The 25,265-nt window shown below is 44.0% G+C and overlaps 1 protein-coding gene across 3 annotated transcripts in view; it reads left to right on the forward strand.

Annotated features, from left to right (window-relative positions):
- The first annotated feature begins 966 nt into the window (after positions 1 to 966).
- The window catches only part of LOC139540253 (engulfment and cell motility protein 3-like), a 32,928-nt gene continuing 8,629 nt past the window's right edge, over positions 967 to 25,265 (forward strand). Inside the window, exons 1-15 of one of the 3 annotated variants that reach the window (XM_071343933.1) lie at positions 967 to 1,217; positions 3,317 to 3,420; positions 11,971 to 12,011; positions 12,131 to 12,203; positions 14,037 to 14,087; positions 14,376 to 14,545; positions 15,409 to 15,508; positions 17,507 to 17,658; positions 17,904 to 17,982; positions 18,327 to 18,377; positions 18,582 to 18,704; positions 18,940 to 19,062; positions 19,390 to 19,494; positions 19,644 to 19,752; positions 24,211 to 24,347. In XM_071343933.1, the coding sequence (XP_071200034.1) occupies positions 3,343 to 3,420; positions 11,971 to 12,011; positions 12,131 to 12,203; positions 14,037 to 14,087; positions 14,376 to 14,545; positions 15,409 to 15,508; positions 17,507 to 17,658; positions 17,904 to 17,982; positions 18,327 to 18,377; positions 18,582 to 18,704; positions 18,940 to 19,062; positions 19,390 to 19,494; positions 19,644 to 19,752; positions 24,211 to 24,347 (1,392 nt within the window). In that variant the 5' untranslated portion in view covers positions 967 to 1,217; positions 3,317 to 3,342. Of the gene's footprint in view, positions 1,218 to 3,308; positions 3,421 to 11,970; positions 12,012 to 12,130; positions 12,204 to 14,036; positions 14,088 to 14,375; positions 14,546 to 14,566; positions 14,602 to 15,408; positions 15,509 to 17,506; positions 17,659 to 17,903; positions 17,983 to 18,326; positions 18,378 to 18,581; positions 18,705 to 18,939; positions 19,063 to 19,389; positions 19,495 to 19,643; positions 19,753 to 24,210; positions 24,348 to 25,265 lie in introns of those variants that run through there. The other 2 variants (XM_071343932.1, XM_071343934.1) reach the window with 2 other exon arrangements.

A 25,265-nucleotide genomic window follows, 5' to 3' on the forward strand; every position in this document is an offset into this window, starting at 1 on the left:
CATAGGCCCACCCACTGGGGAACCAGACCCAGCCAATCAGAATTAGTTTCCCAGTTTCCCACCACAAAATGGCTTTATTACAGACGGAGATACTCTTCAGTTTCATCAGCAGTCCAGGGGGCTGGTCTCAGACTCCCGCAGGTGAAGAAGCTGCATGTGGAGGTCCTGGACTGGCATGGTTACACGTGGTCTGTGGTTGTGAGACCAGTTGGACGTACTGCCAAATTCTCAAAGGACGTTGGAGGCAGTTTATGGTAGATAAATTAACATTCAATTCTCTGGCAACAGCTCTGGTGGACATTCTTGCAGTCAGCATGCCAATTGCACACTCCCTCCAAACATAAGACATCTGTGGCATTGTGTTGTGGGACAAAACTGCACTTTTTATTGTCCTGGGCACAAGGTGCAGCTGTGTAATGATTATGATGTTTAATCAGCTTCTTGATATGCCACACCTGTCAGGTGGATGGATTAACTCGGCAAAGGAGAAATGCTCACTAACAGGGATGTAAACAAATGTATGCACAACATTTGAGTGAAATAAGCTTTTTGTGTGTATGGACCATTTCTGGGCTCTTTCATTTCAGCTCATGAAACATGGGACCAACACTTCACATGTTGCGTTTATATTTTTTGTTCAGTATAAAACACAAGATAATATAATTTAACAGGCAATATTTATCAGAAACTAGATGCATATAATTTAGGGATTAATAGCCTATATAGTTGAAATAGCATATACAGTATCTTTGAATCTGGACAACTATCTCACATCATTCCAATAAAAAATAAATTGCATTTTGGAAATATTCAATGTGGAGGAAAAAATCGCACAATATTTTAGTTGATTCTGAACCTGACCGTACTCATTTTTGAGCGCTCTATAGGCTTTTCAAAGAATTTTCCCTTAAATGCACATCCGTTTACAGTAAACCCACTATGTCGGAAAAGTTGGGGCTGGTCGATCTATGGTCACTACACGCTGCTTCCTACAGGGGGGCGGGTGTGACTCGACTCAACCCGGAACTTTAAATTATCAATTACTTTTTGAAATTTGTTAAAACATTTCTCTGCCTAGGGAAGCCTTCTCCAAGATTGCGCAAATTCAAAATATAATTCTCACGGATTATTGTCGTCCTTTCTAGGGAGGGATTGCAAATGCTTTCATTCTCGAACTCTGGGCTTTCGCGAGGACACTAACTTCTATTTTCAAAAAGGTAAGAACTAAATAAATGTTCAACTCAAATAGAGATTTTCTTTTGATTGTTCTCTGAACTTTGCGAACGAGAAGGAATAAATATGTTTAGTATTCCTGGTACGAATGGCTCCGGGGGCCCAGTACAGCATTATCCGTGTCTATAGCGAGCTAGAATAAACGGGTTGACATTATGAATATAACGTTAATCAGTCACCCTAACTTTTATGGGTGATCCTAGGAAATCGAATCAATATACATAATGAGTAGTTTAATTCATGGTGGGTATTTTGGAAGTAGTTTTCATTGTATGCCAGGATCTGCTGTGAAATGGCTAATGCAGAGAAATTAGTTAACATTCCATCTTTGTGAAGTGTTGGGTAACATGCAATACTCATTGATTTAAAATGTATGTTGAATCAAATGAGTATTTTATGTTGGTGCCGATGTCAACAGACTTCAAAGTGTGTGTGTGTGTGGTGGCAGTTGTAGGTGGAGGTCTGTCAGGGTTGGAATTCCAAGAAGCTAAAGGCCCCCCTCCTCCCCACTCTAATGGGACAGGCGGAGGGTCAAGGGGCATGACACACAGAGTTAGTTCTGCAGGCTAACCGAAGGGATACACGAAGGTACACATTAATGCATAGCCCTATATGGTCATGGGCGCTATTACGATGTGGTTCACTATAATAATCACTAACACTGTTACAGTGAACAGCAGTAATATACGAAATGGCCAAAAGTATGTGGACACCTGCTGGTCGGACATCTCATTCCTAAATCATGGGCATTAATATGGAGTTTGTCTCCCCCCATTTCTGCTAAAACAGCCTCCACTCTTCTGGGAAGGCTTTCCACTAGATGTTGGAACATTGCTGCTATAACAGCCTCCACTCTTCTGGGAAGGCTTTCCACTAGATGTTGGAACATTGCTGCTATAACAGCCTCCACTCTTCTGGGAAGGTTTTCCACTAGATGTCGGAACATTGCTGCGGGGACTTGCTTCCATTCAGCCACAAGAGCATTAGTGAGGTCGGCACTGATGTTGGGTGATTAGGCCTGGCTCGCAGTCGGCGTTCTAATTTATCCCAAAGGTGTTCGATGGGGTTGAGGTCACACATCCTCTCTCTATCTCCTCTGTCTCTTGCAGTAGCAGCAGTTTATTGGTCGCGTACACAGTTTAGCAACTTTAGCAGGTGTTATAGCGGGTGCGAAATGTTTGTTACAGCCACTTAGTCTCAAGCCCAATGCATGCTGGGACAGGCAGGGCAGAGAGCCTTGGAAACCCAAACACCTCCTTCCCTGCCAGCCTGTCATGTTGCCTACACCAGGGTTTCCCAAACTCTGTCATGCTGCCCCTTCCCGGGTGCACGGTTTGGTTTTTGCCCTAGCACTACATAGCAGACTCAAATAACCAACTCCTCATCAAGCTTTGATTATTTGAATCAGCTGTGTAGTGCTAGAACAAGAAACAAGATGTGCACCCAGGGGGGGGGGCCAGGACCGAGTTTGGGAAACACTGGCCTACACTACCAACACCTCACCCTATCCTGGTATGGATAGGCTACTAGGCTACTGCATAGGAATGTTATGGGTCAGGAGATCATTGTCTCTCACAAGGCTTCAAGAGTATTAGTATATGAAGTGAGTGAGAAAAGTTTCAGGTTAGTTTCCATCGAAGCCAAAACACTGGTGGTGATCATTGTAAGTAGGTTATTTCCATTTCCTACGGATGGGAGACACACACACACACACACATTTTCCTTTTCATCAGATGAAGCATGTGCAAAATTGTTTAACAAACTTTAGTGTTTCCATATGTGCTGGAGAGAGCATGAAAAGAGTTTGCCTGTCTCCTTTCCTCTGGGACTCCTCTGGATGCATGTCTGTCTGGCCATCAATTGTGTGTAGTCCTATACACAGAAAGGGCCATGTTCTCTGTACACACTGAAGAAAATATAGACATAGTACTTGTAAAAGAGGAAGATAAAGTTTCATTTGGAAAATGGAAGCTCTCATGACTCGAGGACAAGGCTGATCTGGTCAGGTCAGAAACCTACATAAACCCTATTTTACTGTGTGAATTATTTGATAGTAAAAGGTTATTATGTCTCAGAGTCTTAGGAGGACACCTATAAACGCACTTCAAGATGCCGCAACAGAAGGATATCGTGAAGATTGCCATCCAGATGCCAGGGGCATACCCTCAGCTCATTCAACTGGACCAGGTAAGCATTAGCACACAGGAGAGGAGCCTGAGTCAGAGAGTTGAAGAAGAAAAAAACCTACTGAACTATCAAATCCTGAGTGGAAAGTTACAGTAGAAATCAGCACTGCAGCCTGTGGGTTGTATTAGAGCTGTGGTTTATGTAGCAAGACAGAGATGGGCGGGCTAATAATGTGGTCTATGAAGGGGTAGTGCACCTCAGCATCGATGCAGTGTGTTCAGAGTTGTGAAGCAGCTGCTGTCATAGAAAAATGCCACACTGTCAATAGAGAAGTTATCATAGTAAAGTAGGGTGCTAAAGTAGGGTGCTAATGTAATGGTTGTTTATGATGTCAAAATGTTAATAGACCAAGGCCTTAGTTGAGTAAAAGGTGTTAGCTAGATACGAGCGCCTGTGAAGTTGATGTCATGTAGTATGTTGTCAGAGCTCTGGTAAGATCATTACACGCTCTGTAAAGAAAACATGGGTGTTTTGGCACAAAGTATTTTCGAATGTAGAATGTTAATTTGAGCCAGTTTGCTACAGCAGGAAAATAATCCTGCAGCAACAGGAAATGTTCACTATTATGGGGATAATAATTCATGTACGTATTTGCAGGGGTTGATATATTTTTGCAGGGGTTGATATATTTTTGTAGGGGTTGATATATTTTTGTAGGGGTTGATATATTTTTGTAGGGGTTGATATATTTTTGTAGGGGTTGATCCATTTTAGCAGGGGTTGATCCACTTTAGCAGATGTTTAAATATTTTGTAGGGGTTGATACATTTTTTGTTAGAGCAAATCAAGTCTGACATTTTAAAGTAACTCAAAATACACTACACGTTTGCAATTTTCAGCAATAAATAATACTGAGCGATTAGTGCTGTTTTCAATTTAGTGTTTTCTTTTTAACATGCATTATTTGTTTTTTTATTAGGATCCCCATTAGCTGTTGTGAAAGCAGCAGCTACTCTTCCTGAGGTCCACAAAAAACATGAAACATTACTATAATAAAGAACATTAATAGACAAGAAGAGCTCAAAGACAGAACAACAAGCATTTAAAAACGTCACACATAGCCTACATATCAATACATGCACACAAAATATCTAGGTCGAATAGGGGAGAGATGTGCTGTGTGGTGTTGCTCTGTCTGTTTTTTGAAACCAGCTTTGCTGTTCATTTGAGCAATATGAGATGGGAGTTCCATAATAATGTCTCTATATAATACTATATGCTTTCTTGAATTTGTTCTGGATTTGGGAACTGTGAAAAGACCCCTGGTGGCATGTCTGGTGGGCTAAATGTGTGTGTCAGAGCTGTGTGTAAGTTGACTATGCAAACAATTTGGAATTTTCAACACATTAATGTTATAAAAAGAAGACATGATGCAGTCAGTCTCTCCTCAACTCTTAGCTAAGAGAGACTGGCATGCATAGTATTTATATTAGCCCTCTGATTACAATTAAGAGCAGATGTGCTGCTCTGTTCTGGGCCAGATGCCGGGTCTTTCTTTGAAGCACTTGACCACATGACTGGACAATAATCAAGATAAGAAAAACTACAGGCTGCAGGACTTACTTTTTGGAGTGTGGTGTCAAAAAGGCAGAGCATTTCTTTTAGGGCTGTCCCCGATGGGAAAAAAACCTTGGTTAACCGAGAGTCGGCTGTTCTTTCGACCAATCGATAGGTCAAAATGTTTAAACGTGTATCTTTCCATATACAGACACATCCTATGTATTTTAATCAAATCAACTACAGTTGAAGTCGGAAGTTTACATACACCTTAACCAAATACATTTAAACTCAGTTTTTCACAATTCCTGACATTTAATCCTTGTAAAAATTCCCTGTCTTAGGTCAGTTAGGATAACTACTTTATTGTAAGAATGTGCAATGTCAGATTAATAGTAGAGAGAATGATTTATTTCAGCTTTTATTTCTTTCATCACATTCACAGTGGGTCAGAAGTTTACATACACTTAATTAGTATTTGGTAGCATTGCCTTTAAATTGTTTAACTTGGGTCAAATGTTTCTGGTAGCCTTCCACAAGCTTCCCACAATAAGTTGGGCGAATTTTGGCCCATTCATCCTGACAGAGCTGGTATAACAGAGTCAGGTTTGTAGACCGCCTTACTCGCACACGCTTTTTCAGTTCTGCCCACAAATTTGATATAGGATTGAGGTCAGGGCATTGTGATGGCCACTCCAATACCTTGACTTTGTTGTCCTTAAGCCATTTTGCCACAACTTTGGAAGTATGCTTGGGGTCATTGTCCATTTGGAAGACCCATTTGCGACCAAGCTTTAACTTCCTGACTGATGTCTGAGCTTTTCCATCCTCATGATGCCATCTATTTTGTGAAGTGCACCAGTCCCTCCTGCAGCAAAGCACCCCCACAACATGATGCTGCCACCCCCGTGCTTCACGCTTGTGATGGTGTTCTTCGACTTGCAAGTCTCCCCCTTTTTCCTCCAAACATAACGATGGTCATTATGGCCAAAAAGTTGTATATTAGTTTCATCAGACCAGAGGATATTTCTCCAAAAAGTACGATATTTGTCCCCATGTGCAGTTACAAACCGTAGTCTGGCTTTTTTATGGCGGTTTTGGAGCAGTGGTTTCTTCTTTGCTGAGCGGCCTTTCAGTTTATGTCGATATAGAACTCGTTTTTTTGTGGATATAAATACTTTTGTACCTGTTTCCTCTAGCATCTTCACAAAGTCCTTTGCTGTTCTGGGATTGATTTACACTTTTCGCACCAAAGTACGTTCATCTCTAGGAGACAGAACGCGTCTCCTTCCTGAGCGGTATGATGGCTGCGTGGTCCCATGGCGTTTATACTTGCGTACTATTGTTTGTACAGATGAACGTGGTACCTTCAGGCATTTGGAAATTTCTTCCAAGGATGAACCAGACTTGTTTTGGTCTACAGTTCTTTTTCTGAGGTCTTGGCTGATCTCTTTTGATTTTCCCATGATGTCAAGCAAAGAGGCACTGAGTTTGAAGGTACGCCTTGAAATACATCCACAGGTACACCTCCAATCAACTCAAATTATGTCAATTAGCCTATCAGAAGCTTCTAAAGCCACATCATTTTCTGGAATTTTCCAAGCTGTTTATAGGCACCGTCAACTTAGTGTATGTAAACTTCTGACCCACTGGAATTGTGGTACAGTGAGTTATAAGTGAAATAATCTGTCTGTAAACAGCGACCACCACACAGCAACCACCACAGTGCATCAAGTGTTTATCGCGCTGTCCGTGTTGCTGAAGCCGCAACATAATTACAGCCATTTTTGACTGAAAAGTTCTGTTACTGAAATCCCTAATTTGTTTAGGAAAAACATTCCCTATTCCCTCAACCCTTGCTTTCTTTACGTGATACATGTACGCATCGCATGCACGTGACCAATTGGGCTTGACTTATAGCATATCATAATCACATCAATAAATTGGTTATAACAAACTCCGAACACATGGCAGCAAAATGGATACAGAGGACGTGACAAATAAACTCGAAACGGGGGAATGTTTACTGTTTGCTCAAGAGGTAAAGGGGAAGTCAGACTTGTGGAATAAATTTGACTAGTTGTGGAAAATACTGGAGATCAAGAAAAAGAAGGTAAGGAGCAAACGCTGCATATTATGCCGTTAGATTACAATATAATTTTTCTGACCGTTTGAACAATGTAAACAACACTTAAAAACATTAGAAGCGTACCAGAGTCTGTTGTAAACGTGTTTTGTTTTTTTGTAAAGCCTTTTTTACAGCAAAGATTAAAAACCGTTTGCATTCATTCGTGAACGCTTTATTTATTGTTTACACACATTTTCCAAGATTCGCTTTTATTTTATTTTAAAACTAGTATGCTTGATCGCATTTGAAATCATGTGTGATGGCATGAACGAATGAATGATTGATTGATACAGTTATCATGACAAGGCGAGACCGAGATGCAGACACAGGAGGCAGATGGTTGGAGTCTAAGATGTTTAATAATCCAAAAAGGAGTAGGCAAGAGAATGCCTGTCCACGACCAAAAGGTCAAAACCAGTTCAGAGTCCAGGAGGTACAGAGTGGCAGACAGGCTCGAGGTCATGGCAGGCAGAATGGTCAGGCAGGCGAGTACAGAGTATCAAATCAAATTCTAGAGTCTAGAAATGGGCAAGGGTCAAAACCGGGAGGACTAGAAAAAACGCTGGTTGATTTGAAACATACAAGACGAACTGGCACAGAGAGACAGGAAACACAGGGATAAATACACTGGGGAAAACAAGCAACACCTGGAGAGGGTGAAGACAATAACAAGGACAGGTGAAACAGATCAGGGTGTGACAACGGTAGCCTATAGAAGTATTGAAATATAGGCCTAAGTAAATTACAGTATTAAGACTAAACAGGATGCGCTCTTAGGCCTACAGCTCAATGGTGTACTAAGCCTACTAATGATAATGACGTTACTTATTATTATAATGATGATCATAATAATAGGAATAACAATAATAATTATAAGTATGATAGTACGTATTGGATCACAAAAAAATACAACTTTTATATTACCAGGTAGTTTACCAATAAAATGGTCTGACGGTGATGTGGACATACTTGGTATTCATATCCCGAAAGAAAGAAATGATCTCACTACAATACATTTTAATAGAAAGTTAGCAAAAAATGGTCAGATCTTTCTACCATGGAAAGGAAAATACCTGTATACTTGCAGAAAAATCAACCTAAAATCAACATAATTATTTACTCATATTCCTATTTGCTTATGGTCTTGCCTACACCTACAGACCTGTTTTTATTTTTATTATATGAACAAAAAATATTCCATTTTATTTGGCCCGGCAAGCCAGACAAAATTAAACAGGCCTATTTATATAACGAATATGAATTCGCTATGAGACTTGAAATTGAGCTCAGGTGCATCCTCTTTCCATTGATCAGCCTTGAGATGTTTCTACAACTTGATTGGAGTCCACCTGTGGTAAATTCAATTGATTGAACATGATTTGGAAAGGCACACACCTGTCTATATAAGGTCCCGAGTTGACAGTGCATGTCAGAACAAAAACCAAGCCATGAGGTCAAAGGAATTGTCCGTAGAGCTCCGAGACAGGATTGTGGCGAGGCACAGATCTGGGGAAGGGTATCAAAACATTTCTGCAGCATTGAAGGTCCTCAAGAACACAGTGGTCTCCATCATTCTTAAATTGAAGAAGTTTGGAACCACCAAGATTCTTCCTAGACCTGGCCGCCTGGCCAAACTGAGCAATCGGTTTGACTGATAGAGCGCCAGAGTTCCTCTGTGGAGATGGGAGAACCTTCCAGAAGAACAACCATCTCTGCAGCACTCCACCAATCATGCCCTTATGGTAGTGGCCACTCCTCAGTAAAATGCACATGACAGCCCGCTTGGAGTTTGCCCAATGGTACCTAAAGAACTCTCAGACCATAAGAAACAAGATTCTCTGATCTGATGAAATTAAGATGGCCTGAATGCCTCTTTGACCTGAATGCCAAGCGTCACGTCTGGAGGAAACCTGTCACCATCCCTACGGTGAAGCATGGTGGCAGCATCATGCTATGGAAATGTTTTTCAGCGACTGGGAGTCTAGGCAGGATCGAGGGAAAGATAAACAGATCAAAGTACAGAGAGTGTTCAGGATCTGAGGGGGGCGAAGGTTCACTTTCCAACAGGACAACAACCTTAAGCACACAGCCAAATACAAGTGTGCAAAGCTTGTAGCGTTATACCCAAGAAGACTTGAGGCTGTAATCGTTGCCAAATGTGCTTCAACAAAGTACTTAGTAAAGGGTCTGCATACTTACTTCCCCCATAAGCATTACTGTTTCGTCTATAGATGTTATCCTTGTATTGCTACTGCTGTATTATCAAATAAATTATTTTAGTGAGTCTCAGAAATGGCTAATATGTGAATGTTAGCAAGTTATTGATTTCATTAACCTTATTTCTAAGGCTTCATATATTAATATGGGCTGTTTCCATTTATCGTATCCATTCAAAACCTAAATTTAGCGTCCAAACATTGAGTTGTTTATGCAATCACTTACAGTATGTTTTATCCATTCAAGGATATACAGTACCAGTCAAAAGTTTGGACACACCTACCCATTCAAGGGTTATTCTTTATTTTTACTATTTTCTACATTGTACAATAACAGTGAAGACATCAAACTATGAAAAAACACATGGAATCATAGTAACTCAAAAAGTGTTAAACAAATCAAAATATATTTTTGATTCTTCAAAGTAGCCACCCTTTGGGCCTCCTGAGTGGCACAGCGGTCTAAGGCACTGCATTGCAGTGCTAGCTGCGTTACTACAGATCCTGGTTCAATACCGGGCTGTGGCGCAGCCGGCCCCTACTGGGCCGGGATGTCCTTGTCCCATCGCGCTCTGTGGCGGGCCCGGGCGCATGCACGCTGACACGGTCACCAGGTGTACAGTGTTTCCTCCGATACATTGGTGTGGCTGGCTTAAGCGTGCAGTGTGTCAAGGAGCAGTGCAGCTTGGCGGGGTTGTGTTTCGGAGGACACACGGCTCTCAACCTTTGCCTCTACCGAGTCCGTACGGGAGTTGCAGCGATGGGACAAGACTGTAACTACCAATTGGATACCACAAATTGGGAAGAAAAAGTGGCAAAAAAAAAAAGTGGTCACCCTTTGCCTTGATGACAGCTTTGCACACTCTTTGCATTCTCTCAACCAGCTTCATGAGAAATGCTTTTCCAACAGTCTTGAAGGAGTTCCCACATATGCTGAGCACTTGTTGGCTGCTTTTCCTTCACTCTCCAATCCATCTCATTCCAAACCATTTCAATTGGGTTGCGGTTGGGTGATTATGGAGGCCAGGTCATCTGATGCAGTACTCCATCACTCTCCTTCTTGGTCAAATAGCCCTAACAAAGACTGGAGGTGTGTTTTGGGTCATTGTCCTGTTGGAAAAACAAATGATAGTCCCACTAAACGCAAACCAGATGGGATGGCGTATCGCTGCAGAATGCTGTGGTAGCCATGCTGGTTAAGTGTGTCTTGATTCTTAATAAATCACGACAGCGTCACCAGCAAAGCACTCCTACACCATCACACCTCCTCCATGCTTCACGGTGGGAACCACACATGTGGAGATCATCCGTTCACTTACTCTGTGTCTCACAAAGACACAGCGGTTGGAACCAATAATCTCGAATTTGGACTCCCCGGTCTTATGTCCTTTGCTCGTGTTTCTTGGCCCAAGCAAGTCTCTTCTTATTATTGGTGTCCTTTAGTAGTGGTTTCTTTGCAGCAATTCAACCATGAAGGCCAGATTCACGCAGTCTCCTCTGAACAGTTGATGCTGAGATGTGTCTGTTACTAGAACTGGGTCTTCCTTTCCTGTGGTGGTCCTGATGAGAGCCAGTTTGATCATAGCGCTTGATGGTTTTTGCAACTGCACTTGAAGAAATTTTCAAAGTTCTTAAAATGTTCCACATTGACTGACCTTCATGTCTTTAAAGTAACGTTGGACTGTCGTTTCTCTTTGCTTATTTGAGCTGTTCTTGCCATAATATGGACTTGGTCTTTTACTAAATAGTGCTATCTTCTGTATACCACCCCTACCTTGTCACAACACAACTGATTGGCACAAAGGCATTAAGAAAGAAACAAATTCCACAAATTAACTTTGAACAAGGCACACCTGTTAATTGAAATGCATTCCAGGTGACTAGCTCATGAAGCTGGTTGAGAGAATGCCAAGTGTGCAAAGCTGTCATCAAGGCAACTTTTGAAGAATCTCAAATATTAAGTAGTTTGATTTGTTTAACAGTTTTTTGGGGTTACTAAATGATTCCATATGTGTTATTTCAGAGTTTTGATGTCTTCACTATTATTCTACAGAGTTTTGATGTCTTCACTATTATTCTACAATGTAGAAAATAGTACAACTAAAGGAAAACCCTTAAATAAGTAGGTGTGTCCAAACATTTGACTGGTACTGTACTTAACACTTGATATTAAGATGTTTAGTACTTCAACAGTACCACAGAATGTTCTTAGAGTTAGAGAGTGATCCTTAAAATTTTGTAATGTATTTGTGAACAGGCTGGTTCTGTAGACATTTCATGGGAGAAAAAACTAACCGCAAGCCCCTCAATCACTCCTTTTGGACTACCAGACCTCACCAAAAACCTCTGATTGGTTGACCCCCTACAGATCACTAATTACAGAGCAGCGATAGGTCTACCACAGTACACCAAAACTTTTGATTGGTTGACCACCATGTATACCACAAATTACAGGGCAATTGATGTGTAGACTTTGGAGTAGTTTGCCTCTTATTTATTCAATGCACTGAATTCCCATGCTGCCTCAAATACATTAGTCAACAGCATAGAGAAAGTAAAAGCTTTGAGTTTATCTAGGATCAGCAGGCTCGGGTCATGGGACTGGTGTACTGTAGTTCTACCGTGGTTTACAAAAATGAAGGCATGATATCTAAATCAGTTCCTACTTTCTGCTGCTCATTGATCACATCTATGCTTGTCTTCTGACAGAAAAAGCCCCTTTCTGCCGTAATAAAGGAGGTTTGTGATGGGTAAGTGTGTTCATGTTTAAAAAGCGCTTTCTATTTGGTCTAATGCTGTTCTTGTGGAGTTCAAGCAACTACTTTGTCATCTTGCAGTAGTTACAGTGGCTATGATGACTGTGTTTAAGGTGGAATCTTCCGGGCCCTGATAACTACGCCTTCCAGTATGCCGACGGTGTTCAGACCTACATCACTGAATCTGTGAGTTGATTGACATTTCTTTCCTGTGGTCACGGAGGCTGTCTGTGAACAAACAGGTCTCTCTGGCTGTCCAGTGTGTAGCTTCTGTACTGTAACTCGACAGTAGAGGATGTCATGCCAGTGATGTCTGAAATGTCATCAACGTGGGTTGATGGGTAGCTGTTGGAGCTAAACTAAGCTGGTGACCTTTGGAGAGGTCAAACACACCCCTCGACCAGGGGCAATGCAGGTCATTTCCAAGGGCCGAAAGTAAAATGACTGCCATAAAAATTTGCACATAGGAGAGATATGCGCAAACATGAGAGATATGGCAAACCTGCAACTCCATATTTGGAAGCGCTTAGGTCACCTGACTTTTGGCAGGGATTTGACGACAAGAAAAATACAAAAAGTTATCACGCGTAGAAAGTGATTTTATATTTGTATAAAACAGTTTTGTACCCATAGAAAGCGGTTTCTATAAATCGCTAGCAGCCTCTCGTTTGGCCATGTTGATGCCTACCCTTTCAAGGCTGCAGAAATTATAATATGGTAACCATAATATGTTAACCATATGTGTAACCACAGTACGTCCAATCGAAACCCTAGCCCTAGAGGACTCTATATTTGCAACACTATTGCGGTGTACACCCGTTCATCACCCAAATAGTTGAATTAGCTGGCCAGTTTGATAGCACCACTACATGTGAAGGATATGTCATACATTGTAAGTGATTATAATCCACCCGCTGTCTCGATGTTGCACAGACGATGGGCATTAAGGAGACAAGTATTCCTGAGGCCTCTAACCGTTTCCTCTAACCTCTAACCGTTGCAAAAGGTAGAGGGGAGGTGTAGGATATGGACTCAGACTTTGTAACGGTATTGCTTCCGTCCCTCTCCTCGCCTCAATCTGGGCTTGATCCAGGGACCCTCTGCACACATCAACAACAGTCACCCTCAAAGCAACGTTACCCATCGCTCCACAAAAGTCACGGCCCTTGCAGAGCAAGGGAAACAACGACTACAACTCGCTTTCTACGCGTGATAACTTTTTGTCTTTATGGCAGTCATTTTACTTGAGGCCCTTGGAAATGAGCTGCATATCTGCAGTTATAAAAATATTAGAATGCAATTTATCGATTTTACAAATCAAAAGGTGTTTGTTTGTGGATAGCGATTTACATTTGTGGATTAGTGATTTACATTTGTGGATTGGTGATTTACATTTGTGGATTGGTGATTTACATTTGTGGATTGGTGATTTACATTTGTGGAAAGGGATTTACATTTGTGGATTGGTACTTATTTGTACAGATCATGATACACGAATACAAAATGCATGCTGTGAGTACAATACATTTGACATGATATTGATCCCAAAGCCCAATTCAAACAAAAGGTGTTTTTTACGCACGTGAACGAGCGTGTACACACTGGAATTAGAACGCACAGGAGTTAATGAGAGAACAGATGGGCTGCAAGCGTCAACGGCGTCATAGCGTGTCAAATTAGAAAGCAAGTCTATTTTTGCGTTTGTGGGTGTCTGTGTCTGTGGAGAGATGTTGAGCTATTTCCTGGGCTATTCATCTGAAACTAAATCAACTCCATCTCTCTCTCTTTTTTTTTCTCTCTCTCCTATCTCTCGCTCGCTCGCCCTCTCTCTCTCTCTTTTTTCTCCCTTTTTTTTCTCTCTCTCCTATCTCTCGCTCGCTCGCCCTCTCTCTCTCTCTTTATAATTATGTCCCTTAGTACAGTTTGAAAACAGTAATCAGTCTAAGCCATTTGTAAGTCAGTCTTTATTGCCTGTATGACTGTGTGTCATTGTCTTCTCTGTGGCCTTTTGCGTTCTAGAACCGTCTGGACATAAAGAATGGCTGCATTCTCCGTCTGACCAAGGCACCGGTGAGTCTGCAAACAAGAGCCTGACATAGATAATCCTCTCATGGCTGTGTGTGTCTGCACGCTATGTAGGCCTATTGCAATTGTATTACATTATCAGTATAACTACTTCGTCCATCCTTTTGTCTGGGGTTTTATGTTTGTGTGTGTGTTTGTGTGTGTGTGTGTGTGTGTGTGTGTGTGTGTGTGTGTGTGTGTGTGTGTGTGTGTGTGTGTGTGTGTGTGTGTGTGTGTGTGTGTGTGTGTGTGTGTGTGTGTGTGTGTGTGTGTGTGTGTGTGTGTGTGTGGTAGGGCCGTTGTGCCGAGGACCTCTACAAGGGCATCCAGAGCTCCGACTCAGACGTGCGCTGTGATTCGCTGAAACAGCTGGCCTGCGTGTCTACTGATGTCACGTTTGCTCAGGAGTTTATCAGCCGTAATGGCCACTCTCTGCTGGTGAAGATCGTAGAGGACGCTCACGAGTCAGTTCCCTTCTCGATGTCTCTCTATATGTGTCAATGCGTCTCTGTGTGTCTCTGTGAGTCTTTGTCTCAGTTTGTCTTATTTTCCCCAATAACATATATCACTACAATCCTTCACTCTCTCTCTACTCTCCCTCCAACTAACCTTATATAGTAGAGCGGGGGGATGGGGGGGAGGGGGTGCATATATTTGCACTGCCTGCAGTGGAATGCTGTGCTTTGATAGATGCTGGTGAAGAGATATGAGGTGATTTCCTCACATGTGGGAACACATTCCTGGGTGAAGAATGGGCTGAGTCTGACCTTTTCCTCACACTGTTAGCATAGTTACTATGGAGGAATTCAAGGAAGCTGTAATTGGTTTCTTTAGTTGCATTATGTGAGTCAAAAAAGGACCTAAAGTTGGTATGGAGAATTGGCTATGAAGAATTTGCAGCTTTGTGTTGCATAGCTAGTGATGGGGTTAAGATGTTTATCAGAGTCCCAATGGGATGCCATGGATATGAGCCTGATGTCATGCTTTTGAAGATGTACCATCATGCCTTGTTTAGAAAACACACTTTCCCACGAATCAATTATACCACTTGAATCCCAGGGAAGGCATGAAACGCATTCTGTTAACCTTTTTATTTAACTAGGCAAGTCAGTTAAGAACAAATTCTTATTTACAATGACGGCCTACCCTCGTACCGAACATGGGGAAAAGGTTTCAGTCTGGGACGGTTTAGTCTTCTTATCGGCACCTGGAACCCAATCAGTGTAAATGCTCAGTGGTGTCTGTGGTTTTCTATGTCAAGGTTGTATTCAATTATGTTCTAATGTTCTGGTCTAAGAGGTGTGTGTGTGTGTGTGTTGTTTGTAAGGGCCCCTCTGATCATGGCCCACACACTGACAGGCTTCATGGAGCTGATGGATCATGGGATTGTATCATGGGAGAACCTCTCTGCTGTTTTCATCAAGAAGGTAGGTTCCTCAACTATTGGCTCCTATAGACGAAGTGGAGGACAATATACAGTGGGGCAAAAAAGTATTTAGTCAGCCACCAATTGTGCAAGTTCTCCCACTTAAAAAGATGAGAGAGGCCTGTAATTTTCATCATAGGTACACTTCAACTATGACAGACAAAATGAGAAAAAAAATCCAGAAAATCACATTGTAGGATTTTTTATGAATTTATTTGCAAATTATGGTGGAAAATAAGTATTTGGTCACCTACAAACAAGCAAGATTTCTGGCTCTCACAGACCTGTAACTTCTTCTTTAAGAGGCTCCTCTGTCCTCCACTCGTTACCTGTATTAATGGCACCTGTTTGAACTTGTTATCAGTATAAAAGACACCTGTCCACAACCTCAAACACTCACACTCCAAACTCCACTATGGCCAAGACCAAAGAGCTGTCAAAGGACACCAGAAACAAAATTGTAGACCTGCACCAGGCTGGGAAGACTGAATCTGCAATAGGTAAGCAGCTTGGTTTGAAGAAATCAACTGTGGGAGCAATTATTAGGAAATGGAAGACATACAAGACCACTGATAATCTCCCTCGATCTGAGGCTCCACGCAAGATCTCACCCCGTGGGGTCAAAATGATCACAAGAACGGTGAGCAAAAATCCCAGAACCACACGGGGGGACCTAGTGAATGACCTGCAGAGAGCTGGGACCAAAGTAACAAAGCCTACCATCAGTAACACACTACGCCGCCAGGGACTCAAATCCTGCAGTTTCAGACGTGTCCCCCTGCTTAAGCCAGTACATGTCCAGGCCCGTCTGAAGTTTGCTAGAGAGCATTTGGATGATCCAGAAGAAGATTGGGAGAATGTCATATGGTCAGATGAAACCAAAATAGGTAAAAACTCAACTCGTCGTGTTTGGAGGACAAAGAATGCTGCGTTGCATCCAAAGAACACCATACCTACTGTGAAGCATGGGGGTGGAAACATCATGCTTTGGGGCTGTTTTTCTGCAAAGGGACCAGGACGACTGATCCGTGTAAAGGAAAGAATGAATGGGGCCATGTATCGTGAGATTTTGAGTGAAAACCTCCTTCCATCAGCAAGGGCATTGAAGATGAAACGTGGCTGGGTCTTTCAGCATGACAATGATCCCAAACACACCGCCCGGGCAACGAAGGAGTGGCTTCGTAAGAAGCATTTCAAGGTCCTGGAGTGGCCTAGCCAGTGTCCAGATCTCAACCCCATAGAAAATCTTTGGAGGGAGTTGAAAGTCCGTGTTGCCCAGCAACAGCCCCAAAAAAACATCACTGCTCTAGAGGAGATCTGCATGGAGGAATGGGCCAAAATACCAGCAACAGTGTGTGAAAACCTTGTGAAGACTTACAGAAAAAGTTTGACCTCTGTCATTGCCAACAAAGGGTATATAACAAAGTATTGAGAGAAACTTTTGTTATTGACCAAATACTTATTTTCCACCATAATTTGCAAATAAATAAATTAAAAATCCTACAATGTGATTTTCTGGATTTTTTTTCTTCTCATTTTGTCTGTCATAGTTGAAGTGTACCTATGATGAAAATTACAGGCATCTCTCATCTTTTTAAGTGGGAGAACTTACACAATTGGTGGCTGACTAAATACTTTTTTGCCCCACTGTATATATGTGTGTGTGTATGTATATATGTAAGGAATTAGACAATACATTTAGGTTCGGTTTCCAGGACATAGATTAAGCCAAGTCCTGGACTAAAAGGGGCTTTCAGATATAATCATCTGAGAGTGATATTTAAAACCAGAACTAGACTTAATCTGTGTCTGGAAAACTGGACCCATAATGTTCATGTGTGTAATCTTTGACCATGAAGAAATGTCTGTAGAAGCTCTGGTGACCACTAGTCATCATGCATAGTTTCAACCGTTTCCATTCCCATGTTATCTCATTTCTTTCCCACGCTACTCCTCCTGTATCTATCTCACCCTGTGTCTGACTCATTGTACCTTTCAGATTGCCAGCTTCGTCAATGCCACGGTGCTGGATGCGTCCATCCAGCAGGTGTCCCTGGCCATCCTGGAGAGCATGGTGCTGAGCGGCAGCAGCCTCTTCCAGCAGGTCAAGCAGGAAGTCACTCTAGAGAGACTGCTCTCACAACTGCAGGTGTAAGTGTGTGTCGTCCATGGGTAGCATGGTGGGAACGAACAACCCGCAGTACCTCCAATGAATGAGCGCGCTTATACTGTAAATGCTTACAAACATAGAGACCCCATCTCCAAATCATTTTACAATTAAATCTAGCTCTGAAAAATGCAATTTTAAGCTTGCCCAGTGTCTGAAGTCTACTGTTCGTCAAAACAACGCATCTCTCCCATCACTCATACGCCCACCCATACTCTCTTTATTCCAGGACAAACCAGCAGATTCAAACCAAAGCCATGGCCCTCCTCATGGCTCTGCTACAGACAGCTGGACATGCAGACAGACAGGTACAAAATGGTATCTCTTTCTCTCTCTCTTTATCCTTGCTCTCTCTCTCTTTTCTTTCCCCTCGCCTGCCCTGGTTTCCAGAGTGAGGTGCGAGTCACTTTAATCAGTTTAACCAGGCTGAGTGAGTCTGTTCAAAACAAAGGGTTTTGGACTGATTTATGTGACCATTATGTCACTGCAGCTGGGGGCAAAGTCCTGCTGTGTCCCTCCCCCTGACCTGATTTGTGACCGGGTAGCTTTTACTGCCTCCTTGTGGGGAAAGTAGTGTCACTGCATTTAATTATTAATAACTGAATGTATTAGTGGTAATTATCAAGTAATAACATACACTATTTCTTTTCAGGAGCTGTTTGTCTTCCTAGGGAAGAAAAATCTTCGACAGTACATCTATAAGGTAAAGCCATTTTGAATGTTCCAAGATTGAGGTACAATGATACCTGACTGTCATTGCTCCCTTTCGAAAATCAAATTGGGGAAAATACAATTGTCGTTATAGTAGAATTTTTGTATTTTATTTTTGTCTCCTTTCAGTCATTTTAATCATAGTAAATACTGCTCTGTTTTGAACCTGTGCATCATGGTTTGTTGTGACCCACAGAACATCATCCATAGTTCTGCCTCCGTGGGGGATGAGATGGCCCATTACCTGTACGTCCTCCAGTCTGTCACTTTGAACCACCTGGAGCCTCGCATGAGGATGCCCCTGGACTCCTACAACCAGGCGAGTTAGATGACCCCCCCCCCCCCCCAAACCACAGCAAACCACTCTCTTCCCACTCCAGGAGAGAGGAGTTTAGTGAGAAGTGCTGAATCAGTGTCCTTGAAATCCACATAGTCATATATATGTGTGTGTGTGTGTGTATATATATATATATATATATATATACTCCTTCTCATTACCTCTTTGTCTCCCTCTACTGTTATCGGCCCCATCCCTATCCTCCCCCTTCCTCCAGGACCAGAGGGAGATTCTACACGGCCTGCGGCAGGCAGCCTTTGAGACGGAGAGTGAGAACAGCTTGAGTCATGAGCGACGACGCTCTCTCTGCGCCAAGGAGTTCAAGAAGCTGGGCTTCTCTGTGAGTCTACTCCATGAGATTCTACTTACCACCACCTCATTCAGTCCCCCTCACTGGGCCTCTGTGTCTCTTCACTCACCTCGTCTATCACTTACTGTCAACAATAAGCTGTTGCTTTCAATTGAGTCGTATTCTCATCTATACCAACCGTTGCTGGTTGATATAATTTCCCCGCTATCAGACGTTGTGATTCCACTCTTATCACTTACTATTAATCATTCACAGTTGCTAAACTTGTCTGAGTCTTACTCTTATCTATACCATTCTTCATTGTCTCCCACCATACACTGTTTGTTTTTATCCCTGTTCTGTCCTCTCTCTCTCCAGAACAACAGTAACCCAGGTCAGGACCTGCTCCGGGCCCCTCCAGGTCTGCTGGCCCTAGACACCATGGCCCACTTTGCCTCCCGCTACCCCGATGCCTACAGCAGGGTGAAAATAGGGAGGGGAAGAGAAATCAAGGGAACGGAGGGTGTGGGAGGGAGTTAAAGGGACTAACATGGGTCTTTGTTAGGGTGTGGGTTAGGTAGGTGTGTCATCTTCATGACAATTTCTCTCCCTTCTCTGTTTCTGTCTCTTAGTTTGTTCTGGAGAACAGCAGTAGGGAGGATAAGCACGAGTGTCCATTCGCCCGCAGCAGCATCCAGCTGACTCTCATCCTGTGTGAGATCCTAAGCATCGGAGAGCCCCGTAAGTCAACCTGAGCTAGTACATGCATGCGGTGTTGACGCATATCCCACGGTAGTTATTGGGGTCAAATTTGTCTCCACTTTTGTGGATTGGGGTGATCAGTCCTTGGTTCCAAATATTGGGGAAGATGCCAGAGCTAAGGATGACGTTAAGGAGTTTAAGTATAGCCAATTGGAAGTTGTGGTCTGTATATTTTGTAATTTCATTGAGGATACCATCAACACCACAGGCCTTTTTGGGTTGGAGAGTTTGTATTTTGTCCTGTAGTTCATTCAATGTAATTGGAGAATCCAGTGGGTTCTGGTAGTCTTTAATAGTTGATTCTAAGATTTACATTTGATCATGTATATGTTTTTGCTGTTTGTTCTCTGTTATAGGGCTAAAAAGATTGGAGAAGTGGTTTACCCATACTTCTCCATTTTGGATAGATAACTATTCGTGTTGTTGTTTATTTAGTGTTTTCCAATTTTCCCAGAAGTGGTTAGTCTATGGATTCTTCAATTACATTGAGCTGATTTCTGAGGTGTTGTTCCTTCTTTTTCCGTAGTGTATTTCTGTATTGTTTTAGTGATTTACCATAGTGAAGGCGTAGGCTCAGGTTTTCTGGGTCTCTCTGTTTTTGGTTGGATAGGTTTCTCAATTTCTTTCTTAGGTTATTGCATTCTTCATCAAATGATTTGTCATTGTTGTTAATTTTCTTCAGTTTTCTGTTTGAAATTTTTAGATTTGATAGGGAAGCTGAGAGGTCAAATAGACTGTTTAGGTTTTCTACTGCCAAGTTTACACCTTCACTATTATAGTGAAATATTTTGTCCAGGAAGTTGTCTAAAAGGGATTGAATTTGTTGATACCTAATGGTAGGTTTCTGGTAGGTTCCCACACTACTTTCCTTTCATCTATAGCATTTCTTTATATTATTCATTTCCTTTAGCTTTGATGCCTCATGATTGAGTATTGCTCTGTTCTGTGGTGTGGTCTGGATGTAGGTCAGGGGGGGTGTCTCGCTGGTCTGGATGTAGGTCAGGGGGTGTGTCTCGCTGGTCTGGATGTAGGTCAGGGGGGGGTGTCTCGCTGGTCTGGATGTAGGTCAGGGGGGGTGTCTCGCTGGTCTGGATGTAGGTCAGGGGGTGTGTCTCGCTGGTCTGGATGTAGGTCAGGGGGGGGTGTCTCGCTGGTCTGGATGTAGGTCAGGGGGGGTGTCTCGCTGGTCTGGATGTAGTTCAGGGGGGGTGTCTCGCTGGTCTGGATGTAGGTCAGGGGGGGTGTCTCGCTGGTCTGGATGTAGGTCAGCGGGGGGTTCTCGCTGGTCTGGATGTAGGTCAGTGGGGGGGGGAGTCTCGCTGGTCTGGATGTAGGTCAGTGGGGGGGGGGTGTCTCGCTGGTCTGGATGTAGGTCAGTGGGGGGGGGGAGTCTCGCTGGTCTGGATGTAGGTCAGTGGGGGGGGGGTGTCTCGCTGGTCTGGATGTAGGTCAGTAGAGGGGGGGTGTCTCGCTGGTCTGGATGTAGGTCAGGGGGGGGGGGGGGTGTCTCGCTGGTCTGGATGTATGTCAGGGGGGGGTGTCTCGCTGGTCTGGATGTAGGTCAGGGGGGGGTGTCTCGCTGGTCTGGATGTAGGTCAGGGGGGGGTTCTCGCTGGTCTGGATGTAGGTCAGGGGGGGTGTCTCGCTGGTCTGGATGTAGGTCAGGGGGGGTGTCTCGCTGGTCTGGATGTAGGTCAGCGGGGGGTTCTCGCTGGTCTGGATGTAGGTCAGTGGGGGGGGGGGAGTCTCGCTGGTCTGGATGTAGGTCAGTGGGGGGGGGGGGGTGTCTCGCTGGTCTGGATGTAGGTCAGTAGAGGGGGGGTGTCTCGCTGGTCTGGATGTAGGTCAGGGGGGGGGGGGGGTGTCTCGCTGGTCTGGATGTAGGTCAGGGGGGGGGGTGTCTCGCTGGTCTGGATGTAGGTCAGGGGGGGGGTGTCTCGCTGGTCTGGATGTAGGTCAGGGGGGGGGGTGTCTCGCTGGTCTGGATGTAGGTCAGGGGGGGGTGTCTCGCTGGTCTGGATGTAGGTCAGGGGGGGGGTGTCTCGCTGGTCTGGATGTAGGTCAGGGGGGGTGTCTCGCTGGTCTGGATGTAGGTCAGGGGGGGGTGTCTCGCTGCTCTGGATGTAGGTCAGGGGGGGTGTCTCGCTGGTCTGGATGTAGGTCAGGGGGGGTGTCTCGCTGGTCTGGATGTAGGTCAGGGGGGGGTTCTCGCTGGTCTGGATGTAGGTCAGGGGGGGGTTCTCGCTGGTCTGGATGTAGGTCAGGTGGGGGTTCTCGCTGGTCTGGATGGGGTGTCTGCTGATCTGTTGCTCCTGTGTGAGGTGTTGGGGCTGCGGTTGAGAGCGATGTCCTTTAGGGTATGGGCAAAGGTGTGCACTGCTGCCTTGTATAGGTGGACCTGGTCGTAAAGGCTGGTCAAGTCCAGGGTGGAGTGGTGGGCCAGGTGTACATTTGCTTTTGAGTCACAGTCAACAGGAAATACTTGCGTTTACCCGCTGTATGGTAGCAAGGTGGAAGTCTTTTTGTAGTAGCAGGGTGGAGTTTAGCACTTGTGCTTTGGGGAAAGTAGAAGAAGCTTTTTCAATTACTGCCTTTAGTGCTGTGGCCACCCTTTTCTCCTGTGTTCTCAGGTCATTTGTGCCTGTGTGTATTATTATGTGGCTAGATGAACCTTGTTGGTCCTCAGACAGAAGGTCTAGGGCGTGCTGGGTGTTTGGACACCAGAGTTTAGATACTGTGTTTGGGAATAGCACATGTTCTTGTATATTTCCCGTTTGAGTCCATAAGGAGTACGATCTGTGTCTTGTGTATGTCCTCTGTGGGGGGGTTGTCAGGGTGGCTGACAGGAGGGGTGCTCAGAGGGGGTGGGATCCCCTGGGCTTGGGGTTCTTAATTTGTCTGTCCTACTGTGATGTCGAGGCTATGGTCTGGGGTGGACTGTTCTGCTGTGGTGTTGAGAGTTTGGTCAGGGTCTGAGGTGGACTGTTCTGCTGGCTTCTTTGTGGGGGTGTCCAGCTCTCTAATGGTTGTTCTCTGTCACATGTCATCGTTCTCACCTTCTCCTCGAGCACTTTCACCTTCTCTAGTGCTCTGTTCTTCTGCTCCTGCTCTTTCTCATGTTGATGTTGTCTCACCACAGTCCAGTGTAGATGTCTCTCTCCACCTCCAGCTCTCCATGTCTGGTTGAGGGGGTGTTGTTGAGCTGGACAATGTTTTTTGTGCTGACTGGAGTGTGTTCACCTGCTGTTCCAGCTCCAACTGCCTTACCTCCAGCTGGGTGAGTTTATCCTTCATGTTAATGAGGGAGAAGTACTCTGTGCTGGGAGGTTTGACATTCCGCTTGGGGTTGCTCGTCTGTGGGGTTGAATAATGAAGAGGTCTGGTCTGACACTCTCAGGGTGGGGATATCTTTCTCAAGAGAGAGCTTATCCTGCTGAGCTACCTCTTTGATTATGTGAAAATCCAGCTGAATCTGTTTGGGGTTGCCCTGTACCATTTCTGTTCCAGACTTGTACAGGTTGACGTTGGCTGACTCAGAGTCCTCGCTGTCTAATATCCTGAGTTTCCACCCATTGCTAACACCCCCCCTCTTAACAGAGTGTGTGTGTTATATAGTACTGTGCCATGCCAGGGGATGGTCTGTGTGGAAGATTAAGTTGCTTATGTTCCCATTTTTATAATAGTCAGCAAAAAGTTTATCTTGATTTTCCATAAGGAGCTTATTTTTTTTCATGCTTTGGCATTTTTTTTTACATCCAGAGGGTACTGCATTGTAATGACCTCTGGACAGCGGGAGGGGGCTTCAAATGCCTCTGTATTTGGGTGGGGTAGGCTGTGAAACTCTCCTGCCATTGTTGAGCTCACTTCACACCTCAGTGCAAATTGAAGTTGCAGTCAGACATGTTCTGTAAAGCTAAGGCTTTATCTTAGCATTCAGTCCTTATAAAGTATAATATATCATTCTCATGTATTTTTCTTCTTGGCTTTAAATGTAGCTTCAGACTAAACATTACTCAGTTCCAGGTTGGATGGTGTTTTCAGGTTTCTGTTTGTTTCCCAGAGCATTTGCTGCATAGCTTGGAAATAAGAATCTTTGGTAGTATGAATCCTTCCAGGTAATTTGGTCCAAAATCAGGTTGTGGGTTTAGAGTTTTGATTTGCAGTGAAGGTTATGTTGTGGAGGGTAGTATCCTGTATATGTCCTTGCTGAAAAATCCAAGTTTAACTGACTCTAAATCTATATTTTTGTAAAAACGTTGCTGAAAAATGTGAGAGCTCATCTGCTCATATCTCTCTCTCTCTCTCTCTCACTCACTCACTCACTCACTCACTTACTCACTCACTCACTCACTCACTCACTCACTCACTCACTCACTCACTCACTCACTCACTCACTCACTCACTCACTCACTCACTCACTCACTCACTCACCACCAGCCTCAGAAACAGGTTCAGACTACCACCCCATCTTCTTCGCTCAGGACCAGCTGCTGGACGAGCTCTTCTGCATCTGCATCCAGCTGCTCAATAAGACCTGGAAGGAGATGAGAGCCACGCAGGAGGACTTTGACAAGGTAACACAACCCACACTGCAATGTCACCATATAGCTCACTCTTTCTCTATGTCTCACTCCCACCCCATGTCTCAGCATCACATCTATCTCTATCTCACCCTTTTCCCACACTGAACTCTAATGTACAAGTACAAGAAACAGCCTCTTGCCATTTGAAACAGACTAGTTGAAGGGTACAGGGAGCATGTCTACAAGTAGCGAGCAGGTATATTACCTGACCAAAAGTATGTGGAAACCTGCTCGTCGAACATCTCATTCCAAAATCATGGCCATTAATATGGAGTTGGTCCCCCTTTGTTGCTATGACAGCCTCCACTCTTCTGGGAAGGCTTTCCACTAGATGTTGGAACATTTCTGCTGGAACTTGCTTCCGTTCAACCACAAGAGCATTCGTGAGGTCGGGCACTGATGTTGGGCGATTAGGCCTGGCTCGCAGTCGGCGTTCCAATTCATCCCAAAGGTGTTCGATGGGGTTGAGGTCAGGGCTCTGTGCCAACCTGTCAAGTTCTTCCACACCGATCTTGACAAACCATTTCTGTATGGACCTTGCTTTGTGAACTGGGGCATTGTCATGCTGAACCAGGAAAGGGCTTTCCCCAAACTGTTGCCACCAAGTTGGAAGCACAGAATTGTCAAGGATGTCATTGTATGCGGTATGGTTAGGATTTCCCTTCACTGGAACTAAGGGGCCCAGCCCAAACCATGAAAAACAGCCCCAGAACATTATTCCTCCTTCACCAAACTTTACAATTGGCACTATGCATTGGGGCAGGTAGCGTTCTCCTGGCATCCGCCAAACACAGATTCGTCCGTCGGACTGCCAGATGGTGAAGCGTGATTCTTCATTGGTGAGAACGCGTTTCCCCTGCTCCAGAGTCCAATGGCGGCGAGCTTTACACCACTCCAGCTGAAACTTAG

The sequence above is a fragment of the Salvelinus alpinus genome, chromosome 15 (assembly GCF_045679555.1).
Source record: "Salvelinus alpinus chromosome 15, SLU_Salpinus.1, whole genome shotgun sequence".
Classification (NCBI taxonomy): Eukaryota; Metazoa; Chordata; class Actinopteri; order Salmoniformes; family Salmonidae; genus Salvelinus; species Salvelinus alpinus.